Source organism: Canis lupus, chromosome 24, assembly GCF_048164855.1.
Source record: "Canis lupus baileyi chromosome 24, mCanLup2.hap1, whole genome shotgun sequence".
NCBI classification, from domain to species: Eukaryota; Metazoa; Chordata; class Mammalia; order Carnivora; family Canidae; genus Canis; species Canis lupus.
Window position 1 is genome coordinate 20,082,146 of NC_132861.1, and position 13,197 is coordinate 20,095,342.

Genomic DNA, 13,197 nt, shown 5'->3' on the forward strand with positions numbered 1-13,197 from the left:
TAAAGCACCTATCAAAATAATGGGGAAAGAATGGTAAAAAGATATTAACACATAGTATTCTTGCGGATTGCCTTGTAGTTCTAAACTGAGAGTAAAGGGACAGTACTTCAAATCAGATATGTAGAGAGGGAAGGCAGCAAGAAGAATGATACTAATTAACAACCAAATGAACTTGTTTATCAAATTGATAACATAACCACTGAAAAGAAAAAAAATCAACCTAAAGAACTTTTGAACACTAAACATCCTCAGTGAATATACTTACATATGGACAAAAAGAATTGCAAATAAATTTGGAGTTTTACAGTAGTATGTAGAGCAAATATTTTTTTTATTAAAGATTTTATTTATTTATTCATGAGACAGAGAGAGAGAGAGAGAGAGAGAGAGAGGCAGAAACACAGGCAGAGGGAGAAGCAGACTCCAGGCAGGGAGCCTGATGTGGGACCCGATCTCAGAACTGCTGGATCATGCCCTGAGCCAAAGCAGATGCTCAACTGCTGAGCCACCCAGGCACCCCAGGTATAGCAAATCTGAAACTAATTTCTCATTTTTGTAGGATTGAGTAAATGACTATATACCCTGATGGTGGGAACCAGAGTTCTCCAGTAGGAAAAGGGAAACAGACTACAGCCAGGTAGAATGGGTGGAAGACCCTGAGGTCATGGACAGAAACCACAGATACCAATATGAATTTATGATTTAAACAAACTGACATATTTTTTCCTTTATCTCTGTCTACTTAAAGGGCCTAGAAATAATCATACTCTAGTAGCAATAAGTACATCTTGGTTTTTAATCCTATCCTCCTCTATAAAGAATCAGGATTCCTTGGAGAAATGATAGATAACAGGGATGGAGCAGGAAAATTGCAACACTTTATCAGAAGCAATGATATGCTCAAAACAGAAAGGGAAATATCAAAAGGACACAAGACCTGCCTTGGCTCCCACTGGCCAAATTTAGAACCATTTTTGCATCACCAATATGAATAACACTAGTAATGGATGACTGACATGAAGATTCTGTATGTACTGATGCTAAAAAAATTTCCAGGGAGGAGCTATTCTTTATGAAACACAAATGAAAAATATACAATAAGAGAATTAGAAAAAAAAAAAGAAAAAAATCAATATTTACAACCATCACAGGAATAACTAACTGAGGTAAGAAGCATCAAAGTATTTTAAAATCATGGGATGAGAGGTTACTGAGGAACAAGAGTCTCAGTCTCAAAGATTACTTATATTAGGTTATTTATTAACCTGTGTCTCCAGAACTCCTGCTAATAAACACAGAGGGATGAATGACAGATTTAGAAAAAAATCACTATTTCCCACCCTTTAATGAGAGAATGGTTCTAGGCAATGATTAATGGCTCCTAAAACCCACACATGAAAAGCTGTGAGTTTTCTAATGAAGGATCAGACTGAAAATACCAAATTTCAATGATCTTATTAACCCCACGGTAAAGGAGTGAACTAAATATGTGCTTTCTGATATGCAGGAGGTAAACAACTTTTACAACTATCCTTACCAAAAAACCCCACAAAAAAACAAAAAACACCTAAATGTTAGTATAATCATGCTTCCATATTTAGCTATCTGTTTATAGGAATATGGGGGCTAGAGGAACGTTTTAAAATGCACCATGCATGCAGCCAAACCTAGCATACAGAAAATGATGTGGTTTCTTCATCAAATAAACATGGGGAAGAAACTGCTTAGAGTAAGATTATTAATGATATATAAATATGCAGATTTTTATCAAATCCTGAATTGGCTTGAAAATATTCTAGCTAGTAGGGGTGCCTGGGTGAGTCAGTTGATAAGTGTCCGACTCTTGATTTTAGCTCAGGTCATGATCTTAGGGTCATGAGATCAAGCCCTGCACTGGGCTCCACACTTAGTTTGAAGCCTGCTTGGGATTCTCTCTCTCCCTCTAGTCCTCCCCGCATTCCCTCCTCTCTCTCTAAGAAAAAAACAAAACAAAAAACCCACACACAAAACAAAACAAAAAAATATAGCGAATAAAGTGGGAGAGGGGGAGTAGTGGATAGAAAAAGGAAGAATGGCCAAGTACGTAAACTGCCATTGATGATGAATAGGAGTCTCGTGACACTGCTCTTTCCAATTTTGTATGTTCAAATTTTCCTTAATAAAATTCTTTATAAATAAGGGTTTAGACCTTATCAGACACTGTTTATTAAAAATGCCATCCCCAAATAAAGAAAAAAACCTAACAAGGTATACATAGTAAAACACTGATGTAGCAGAGCAGTAGAGGTTTACTGTCATATAATATCAACCACTGAAGCTCAGGCAGACCAGTGGTTTCCTATCTGGAGATTATCTGTCCATTAAAAACAAAGGGCTAGACCATATCACACATACGTATGTTAAATAGCATCTCAACATTTTTTTAGTTTAAAATATTTGATGGTCAATAAGAAGATAAAAAGAGAATCAAATGTTAAAGGATGAAAAGTATTTTAATGAACAAATACCATTTCTACATTATGCATATTTTCTGATTAATAGCATTAACAACCATTTTGAGCGGTTATTTTATTTAGCTAGTTTTTAAAAATGTTTATTTATTTTAGAGAGAAAGAAAGAGAAAGCACAAGCAGGAGGGGCAGAAGGGGAGGAAGAGAGAATCTCAAGCAGACTCCCTGCTGTATGTGGAGCCTGATGCAGGGCTTGATCTCTTGACCCTGAGATCATGGCCTGAGCTGAAACCAAGAGTTGAATGCTTAACTGACTGTGCCATCCAGGTGCTCCTTTTTGGGTTATGTTAGAAGCCATTTCTAATTTCTGTGATGTTTACTAAGTCCTAAATAAGCAAGATTCCTATATTTAAATAGAGAGGGGGACAAATCAAATATTTACAGATATTTACAGACACTACTGTGGTGAAACCCCTCCGTAAAACAAAAAAAATTTTTATAAAGACTTTATTTATTCGAGAGGGAGAGATAGAGCACGAGTAGGGGAACAGCAGCAGAGGGAGCAGAAGCAGACTCCCCACTGAGCAGGGAGCTGATGTGGGGTTCAATCCCAGGACCCTGGGATCATGACTTGAACCAAAATTAAATGCTTAACCGACTGAGCCACACAGGCACCCCTATTTGTAAATTCTTTACTGCATATTCCTTATGTCAGTAAAATTTATAGGAAGTTTATTATACTAAAAAAAAAAAAAAGAAATAAAACATGATACCTGAATATCCTTCTTGACTGGCTTAGCTTTGTTCTCCACAATTTTCTTCCTAAATTCAAGAAGAACTTCTTTACAGTCCTCAAGATGAATCTCAGGCTCCCAGGTATCATCATCTGATGTGTATCCTTTCCATCGAACTTTATAAAGGATTTTACCCTGTTACAGAATTAAAAACAATCAAATAAAGGCCATTAAACTTGATAATTTAAATGACTAAATTTCCAAAAACATACAATCCTGAAAATATATGAATGAACCTGAAATGGAGATTAGTATCATTATAAAGTACGTTCACCTCCTGAAGCAAGTGCATTTAAGGAAAGTGTCACACTAAAAGTAAAAATAAGCAAATGGAACTATATCAAACTAAAAAGCTTCTATACTACAAAAGAAACCACCAACAAAATGAAAAAGCAACCTACTGTATTGGAAAATATTTCTAAATCACGTATCTGATAAAGGGTTAATATTCAAAATATATAAAAAACTCATACAACTCAATAACAAAAAACCAATCTGATTTAAAAATGGGCAGATCTGAATAGACATTTTCCTATAGAATTTTTTTAGATTTTATTATTTATTCATGAGACAGAGAGCGAGAGAGAGAGAAGCAGAGATATAGGCAGAGGGAGAAGCAGGTCCATGCAGGGAGCCCAATGTGGGACTTGATACCGGGACTCCAGGATCATGCCCTGGGCCGAAGGCAGGTGCTAAACGTATGAGCCACCCAGGCGTCCCTGAATAGACATTTTCCAAAGAAGACATACAGATGGCCAACAGAGAAGACATACAAATAGCTAACAAATATCTGAAAAGATGCTCAAAATCACTAATCATCAGGGAAATGCAAATCAAAACCACAATGAGACCTTACTTCATACCTGTTGGTATCAAAAAGACAGGAAATAACAGGTATTAGCAAGGATTAGGAAAAAAGGAAAACCCATGTGCACGATTGGTAAGAATGTAAACTGGTATAGTAACTATGCAAAAACAGTATAAAGTTTCCTCAAAAAAAAAGAAACAAAAAAACCTACCATATGATCCAGCAATTCCACTTCTGGGTATTTATCCGAAGAAAACAAAAACACTAACTCAAAGGGGTATATGTACCCCCACGTTCACTGCATCATCATTTCATTAGCCAAAAAAGTGGAAATAGCCCAAATATCCTTAACAGATGAATGAAGAAAATTCTACACGCTAGAATATTATTTGGCCATAAAAAGGAATGGAAACTTGCCATGACTCCCGGTGCATGGAGCCTGCTTCTCCCTCTGCCTGTGTCTCTGCCTCTCTCTCTCTCTCTGTGACTATCATAAATAAATAAAAATTTAAAAATAAAATAAAAAAAAAAAAAGAAACTTGCCATGACAACATGTTGCAAACTCAAAGACATTATAATAAGTAAAATGAGCAAGACAAATACTTCATGATCTCAATTAAATATGGAAGAAAACAAAACAAAAACTCAAGTTCACAGAAAAAGAGAACTGACTGGAAGTTGCCAGAGGCAGGAGTTAGAAGTAGAAGAAATGGATGAAGGGGGTCAAAGGTACACCCCCAGTCATAAAATAAGTCATGGGGATATAACATGCAGCATGGTGACTAAAGCTAATAATACTGTGTACTGCATACTTAAAAGTTGCTAAGAAAGCAGATCTTAAAAGTTGTCATCACACACACAAAAAAAATGTAATTATGTAAGGTGACAGATGTTAACTAGACTTATTGTGATGATTTTGCAATGTATAAAAGTATAGAATCATTATGCTATATACCTGAAACTAATGGTATATGTCAATTATATATCATTTTTTAAAAACTAAAATAAACAGTATTACTGATCTACTTTTCATAAACTGAAGATCGAGGTCTTTCCCGGATAACATAAGCAATGCGTAATATAAAAATAAAAAAAAGCAGGAATAAACAAAAATCACCCATAGATGACAGAGGGAATACATTTCAGTATCACAAAAACCATATACGAAGAAACAAAAGCGAGCATCATCCTCAAAGGGGAAAAACTGAGATTTTCCCTTAAGGTTGGTAACAGGACAGGGATGTACACTCACCACTGCTTTTAAACAGTGCACAGCAATCAGACAACAGAAAGAAATAAAAAGTATCTAAATCAGCAAAGAAGTCACACTATCACTCTTCTCAGACTACATGATATTCTATGTTGAGAACCCAAAAGATTCCACCCCCAAATTGCTAGAACTCATACAGGAATTCAGCAACATGGCAGGATATAAAATCAATGCACAGAAGTCACCTGCATACACTAACAATGAGACAAAAAAAAGAAATCAAGTAATCAATTCCATTTACAATTGCACCCAAAACGATAAGATACTTAGGAATAAACCTAACCAAAGAGGTAAAGGATCTATACTCTGAAATCTACAGAACACTTATGTAAGAAATTGAGGAAGACTGAAGTGGAAAAACATTCCATGCTCATGACTGGAAGAAAAATTTTGTGAAAATGTCTATGCTACCCAGAGCAATTTATATTCAATGCAATCCCTATCAAAATACCATGGACAGAGTTGGAACAAATAATCCTAAAATTTGTATGAACCAGAAAAGACCCCAAATAGCCAGAGGAATGTTGAAAAAGAAAACCAAAGCTGAGGGCATCAAAATGCCTGATTTCAAGCTGTATTACAAAGCTATGATCATCATGACAGCATGGTACAGACACAAAAATAGACCTGTAAATCAATGGAAAAGAATAGAGAACGCAGAAATGAGGACTCAACTCTATGATCAACTAACCTTTGACAAAGCGGGAAAGAATATCCAATGGGAAAAGGACAGTCTCTTCAACAGATAGTGTTAGGAAAGTTGGACAGCCACATGCAGAAGAATGAATTTGGACCACTTTCTTACGTCATACACAAAAATGAACTCAAAATGGATGAAAGACCTAAGTGTGAGACAGGAATCCATCAAAATCCTAGAGGCAAACACAGGCAGCAACCTCTGTGACCTCAGCTGTAGCAACTTCCTGCTAGACACCTCTCCAAAGGGAAGGGAAACAAAAGCAAAACTTGAGATTATTGAAGCTTTTGGACAGCAAAGAGTCAACAAAACCAAGACAACTGACAGAATGGGAGAAGATATTTGCAATTGTCTTATCAGAGAAGGGGTTAGTATTCAAAATCTATAAAGAACTTATCAAACTCAACACCCAAATAACAACCCAGTTAAGAAACGGGTAGAAGACATGAGTAAACATTTCTCCAAAGACGACATACAAATGGCCAAAGACACATGAAAAAATGTTCCACATCACTCATCATGAGGGAAATACAAATCAAAACTACAATAAGATACCACCTCACACCAGTTAGAATGGCTAAAATTAACAAATTAGTAATCAATAGATGTTTGTGAGGATGCAAAGAGGAACCCTCTTACACGGTTGGTGGGAATGCAAAATGGTACGGCCACTCTGGGAAAACAGTATGAAGGTTCTTCAAAGTTAAAAAGAAGAGCTAACCTATGACCCAGCAATTGCATTACTAGGTATTTATCCGAAGGATACAAACAGTGATTCAAAGGGGCAACTGCACCCCAATGTTTATAGCAGCAATGTCCACAATAGCCAAGATTGAGCAGAAAGAGCCCAGATGTCTATCAACAGATGAATGGATAAAGAAGATGTGGTACATATATACAATGGAATATTATTCAGCCATCAAAAACAATTAAATCTTACCATTTGCAATGACATGCATGTAACTAGAGGATATTATGCTAAGCAAAATAAGTCAGAGAAAGACAATTATACGATTTCAGTCCTATGTATAATTTTTTTTTCTTTTTCTATGTAGAATTTAAAAGATGAACATAGGGAAAGGGAGAGAAAGACAATAAGACAAAATCAAAGGAGAGAAGCCATGAGACACTCTTAACTACAGGAAACAAACTGAGGGTGCTAAAGGGGAGGAGGGGGAGGGATAGGGTGACCAGGTGATGGGCATTAAGGAGGGTTCATGTGATGTAATGAACCCTGGGTGTTATATGCAACTGATGAATCACTAAATTCTATCTCAGAAACTAATAATATACTATGTCAACTCATTTTAAATAAAACTTTAAAAATAAATTAAAATTTTAAAAAATCACTCACAGATACTAATAAAATTTGATCTTTCCTTCACTTTTTACATTTACAAATATAACTATAAATACATATTTTATGTGTATTATTCAAAAGACTGGGATAATACTATCACTTTACTTTGTTTTTTCACTTATAGAACACTTCTTGTTTTACTATTTTTCAAAAACATGATTTTTACTGATTGTTCTAAATACAATAAAAAGTACAACAAAAACTGTCCCTTTGGAAACCAAAGGTTGTTTTGTTTCTGATTTTGTTTTCATAAGCAAAGCTACTACATACTCATACATCTTTGGTCACACTGCTAAAATAAATTTCCCAAAGAGAGATCAGTGGGATCAAATAATAAAGCCACCTAAACACTGTTAAAACACACTACCAGAAAACACATTTCCAGAGAAGATGCTCTATTTCCACCAGATAAAAGAGCTCATCTCCGTATATCAGACGTCGGCGAAGTGTAGCAGGGCCTGTCTCTTATTTTGGTTTGGTCGTCCTGTGAGCTAAGAATGGTTTTACATTTTTAAATGGTTGAAAACAAATCAAAAGAAGAATTACATTTGTGTCAAGTGCTTTACAATCTGTCATCCATGGACTAAATCTTGGCATTTATTAGCTCATTTAATCTTTACAACAACCCTGTGAAGTACTATTACTCATTTTATAGAAGAGGAAACTGAAGCTTCTAGATAAAGTAACAGTAAAAATTATACAGTTTAAGAGTAATTCAGCTAAAAATAAAACCCAAGGGCACTTAACCAGCTTCTGCATATGTGAAGTTATCCAACGATGTGCAGTGTATAAAGTGCCAAAGGGATGTGCAAGTAACACCATCTAGTGCACAGCATGGAGCCTACTTTAAAAAAAAAAAGACAGCTTTGTGGTGCCTGGTGCCTGGGTGGTTTAGTCAGTGGAGTGTCGGACTCTTAATCTCGACTCAGGTCTCGATCTTGGGGTTGTGAGTTTAAGCCCTGCGTTGGGCTCTGTGCTGGGCATGGAACCTACTTAAAAACACATACACACGTACATACATAAGCAAGCAAGCAACACTGAAAGACCAGATATTTTTACTTCTATAAAACACATTTGGGGTCCACTGAAATGCTTAGAGACTTTTTTTCTTAAACACTTCATGTTCATCATAAACTTGAATCCACTTTTTCCAACAAAAAATTTTATTTTATTTTATTTTATTTTTTTTTTCCAACAAAAAATTTTAACTACTTATCTAGTTGTATATGATCCAGAAGGCTAGGAGGACCATCTTCTACCTTTTGGTTTGGCTTACTGATTAAGCTAAAAGAAAATTTGGCTACAAAGAAAATAGACTGTTTCTGGCATTTTGAAGATAAGGTTTTAAATTTCAGGGCTATCATGAAATTTAATACAAGGCAAAGCTTGGGCAATATTTGTATCTACAGGACTTCTATACAAGAACATATAATTCACAGATTTCACTTGTTTTGTACACTGTTGTATATCTAAGATTCAAAGGTCCTTACATAGTGATCCTCTAATATTTGTTTCTATAATAAATTAAACAAAACTGCTGAAATAAAGACCAGGTACAGTTATCAACAAATTAAATCTGGAGCTAGAATTGAGATGTGCTACTTAATACTTGAGAATGGTTGTTAATGCCCTTATTCTCATTGACTAGACTGAATTTATTGATAATTAGCAGTAAATTTAGAACTGTGTTCAATGTAGAAATAAATGTTTACTAGTTTTTACTGTTTTTGATTGTCAGAAAAGATGGAAGAATTATATACAATCTCCCATATATACCTTCATACATATCCCCGTTAATATTGTCTTTTATCTTTATTTATATATATGTGTATATATATATACACATATGTATATATATTTTTTCCTGTCTCATTTTAAAGTAAATAAGACTTTTTAAAAGCTACATTGAGGGGTGGAGGGATGGAGTAACTGGGCGATGGGCATTAAGGAGGACACTTGATGTAAATGAACACTGGGTGTTATATGCAACTGATGAATCACTAAATTTTACCTCTAAAACTAATAATACAATATATGTTAATTGGTTTTATTTTATTTTTTTAATTGGTTTTATTTTTTTAAATTATTATTATTATTATTTTTAATTTATGATAGTCACACACACAGAGAGAGAGAGAGAGAGGCAGAGACACAAGCAGAGGGAGAAGCAGGCTCCATGCACCGGGAGCCCGACGTGGGATTCGATCCCGGGTCTCCAGGATCGTGCCCTAGGCCAAAGGCAGGCGCCAAACCGCTGCGCCACCAGAGATCCCCTGTTAATTGGTTTTAAATTAAAAAAAAAAAAAAAGCTACCCTAAGTAACAGATGTACTCCTGTTTATTATTTTTTATTTTATTTTATTTATTCATGACAGACACAGAGAGAGACAGAGGGAGAAGCAAGCTCTATTCAGGGAGCCTGATGTGGGACTTGATCCCGGGACTCCAGGATCATGCCCTGAGCTGAAGGCAGATGCTTAACTGCTGAGCCACCCAGGCATCTCCTGTACTACTGTTTTTATGCACACATAAAAATAATGTGGCCCAGAGGTGCCTGGCTAGCTCAGTCGGAACAGTATGCGACTCTTAATCTGAGGATCATGAGTTCAAGCCCTACATTAAGGGTGGAGCCTACTTAAAAAACGTGGCCCACAAATTAGGATCATTTTATTCAATACACCATTATTGTGCTTTCACCAAGACTAAGCAAAAATGCTTTTTAAAGGCAGTTCTGCATACTATTGACTAAGATTTCTTTTCTTTCCCCTTCGCTCACACAGGCCTCTTAAACCATGCTGTCTCACCTTTATCTTCAGTTTTAACTATACCTTCATAGAAGCACTAAGTTATATATAATGGTTTTGTTTTTGCATACTATTTTGCTTAAAAAAATGTACATATACTCTTAGTTGATATAAGCACTGTCACTTCACCCTGTTATTTAACTGAACCATAAAAGTGTATCAATTTAGACTTAGTTATGATGTTAAAATCATGAGGATTTTCAGGATTATCTTTAAAACTTAAGAATCTAAGTGTACTCTTTTCCCATTACTTCTTAGTTTCCAATCCAACATCCTGCTGATGTTGGTCTTTCAATAGGTGACAGAACAATTGAAAGGCAGTGTAGGCATGTTGAAGAGTAAAAGGTGAGGGAGTAGCACTTGGCTTTGGTTTGGATAGTTTATTGCCTCAGTGGTTGTATGAATAAAATCAGGTAAGTGTTAAGTGTAAGCTAGAATGGTGCTCTGCAGTTCATGTAGAAAACTATTTCATATATTCTTCTCAGTCAGATTGGGTATTGAGCAGAAATGATAAACCAGAAATCCGGAGAAGCAAAAATTTGGAATATATATGATAAAGATTTGATAGTCATGAAACATCAAAAAGAAAAATTCTTAAAAAAAGAAAAAAGAAAAAAAGAAAAAGAAAAATTCTTGGGACGCCTGGGTGGCTCAGCGGTTAAGTGTCTGCCTTCAGCTCAGGGCGTGATCTTGGAGCTCCGGGATCGAGTCAAACATCAGGCTCCCTGCATGGAGCCTGTTTCTCCTCCCTCTGCCTAGGTCTCTGCCTCTTTCTGTGTCTCTTATGAACAAATAAATACAATCTTAAAAAAAAAAAAAAATCTTATACATGAATGAGAAAATAGGCAAAAGACACTATAGATAATTTTAAAATCTTGTTTATTGTAGTTTTACATATGTTTTTAGTATACATATATCTTAAATTTTGCCATTATAATCATTTTAAGGGTAAATTCATAGAAACAAATGGTATTAAGTACATTCACAGATACAGTTGTCACCACTGTCCATCTCTAGAACTTTTTCATCTTTCCAACTTGAAGCTGTCTCTATTAAACAGTAAGTCCCCTTCCCCTGAAGCCCTGGTATCCATCATTCTATTTTCTGTCTCTATAAATTTACTTATTCTAGGTACTTCATGTAAATGAAATCATACATAGGTACTTCATGTAAATGAAATCATACAACAAATGTCTTTCTGTTTCTGGCTTATTTCACCTATCCCAATGTTTTCAGGGTTTATCCCTGTTACAGAATGTATAAGAAGTTCCCTCCTTTTTAAGATTGAATAGTATTTCATTGTATGCTTACACCACATTTTGTTTAACCATTCATCTGTTGATGGACACTTAGGTTGTTTCCATTTATTGGCTATTGTGAACAATACACTACTGGACATGGTTAAACAAATACCTGTTTGAGTTCCTACTTTCAGTTCTTTTGGGTGCATACCCAGGAGTGAAATTACTGGGCCATGAGGTAATCGTTTAATTTTTTGAAGAATAGCCAAACTGTTTTCCACAGCAGCTATACTATTTTACATTCCCACCACCAGTGTAAGAACGATCTAATTTCTCCACATTCTCACAAACACTTGTTTTCCATGTTTTTATTACAGCCATCTAGTAACTGGTGTGAGGTAGTATATCTCATGGTTTTGATTTGCATTTCCCTAAGGATGTTGAGCATCTTTTCGTTTGCTTATTGGTCATTTGTGTATCATTGGAAAAATGTTCCTTTGTCCATTTTTAAGTAGACAGTCTTGTTTGTTTGTTTTTACTTTTTTGGTCTTATTTTTGAATTGTAGGTGTTGTTTATATACTGTGGATATTAATCCCTTGTCAGAGGTGATTTGCAAATATTTTTTTCAGTTCTATGGGTTGCCTTTTCCCTATGTTGATACTGTTTTTTGATGCACAAAATATTTTTAATTTTGATGAAGTCCTTTTACCTATTTTTTCCTGTTTGTGTTTTTGGAGTTACGTCCAATGCATTGTCAAATCCAAGGTCTTGAATATTTACCCCTACATTTTCTTCTAATAATTTTATAGTTTTACCTCTTAAATTTAGGTTTCTCTTTAAATTCATTTTGAGTTAATTTTTGTATATGGCGTGAGGTAGGTCCAATCTCCCCTTTTTGCATGTGGAAATCGAGCTATTTCAGCACAATTTGCTTCCCTATTGATTGCACTTGATACCCTTATGAAAAATCAATAGGCCATAGAAATATAGGTTCATTTTTGGATTTTCTATGTCTATCCACATACCAGTACGATACTGTTTTAATCACTCAGCTTTGTAGTAAGTTTGCAAGTCATTTATTCTGTAGATTAAATTTATTCCTAAGTACTTTATTCTTTCAGGGGTCCCCGGGTGGCTCAGTCAGTTGAGCATCTACCTTCAGCTGGGGTCGTGCTCTCAGGATCCTGGGATAGAGCCCTGTCAGGCTCCCTGCTCAGTGGCAGTCTGCTTCTCCCCCTTACTCTCATGCTTTCTCAATAAAATCTTAAAAAAAAAAAAAAAAGAATTATTTTATTTTTTTAGATGCTGTTATAAACAGAATTGCACACAGGCATGTGTTAGAGGAGGGGCAAAGGCAAAGAATCAAGCAGATTCCCCACTGAGCCCTGAAGTCAAAGGGGGAGGGAGCTCAATCCCAGGACCCAAGAGATCATGACCTAAGCTAAAACCAAGAGTTGGCACTTAGCTGACTGAGCCACCCAGGTGCCCCTGGAGTTGTTTTCTTTTTTTTTTTTTTTTTTTTTTTTTTTGGAGTTGTTTTCTTAATTCCTTTTTTGGTAGGAGCTTAGGAAGATGGTGGAGTAAGAGGACCCTGAGTCCACCCTGGCCCACATTTACTACTAGATATCCTCCACATCCAAGTCAATAAATTGGAGCGTGATCTGAAGACTGGCAGAACAAACTCCACAATTAAATATAGAGAAAAAGCTGCATCTGAAAGGTTTGGAAGGTCAGAAAGGTGGAGAGAGGCTATCAGCTGGAGGGAGTGGTGTG

At 35.7% G+C, this 13,197-nt stretch overlaps 1 protein-coding gene across 7 annotated transcripts in view; it reads right to left on the reverse strand.

Moving 5' to 3' along the window:
* MPHOSPH8 (M-phase phosphoprotein 8) overlaps positions 1–13,197 on the reverse strand; it is a 51,778-nt gene that overhangs the window by 30,799 nt on the left and 7,782 nt on the right. For all 7 annotated transcript variants that reach the window (XR_012016362.1, XR_012016361.1, XM_072795856.1 and 4 more), the window contains exon 2: positions 3,224–3,379. Coding sequence is in view for 5 of the 7 variants with exons in the window: in XM_072795856.1 (XP_072651957.1) it covers positions 3,224–3,379 (156 nt within the window). In the remaining 2 variants the exon portion in view is untranslated. The remainder of the gene's footprint in view (positions 1–3,223; positions 3,380–13,197) is intronic.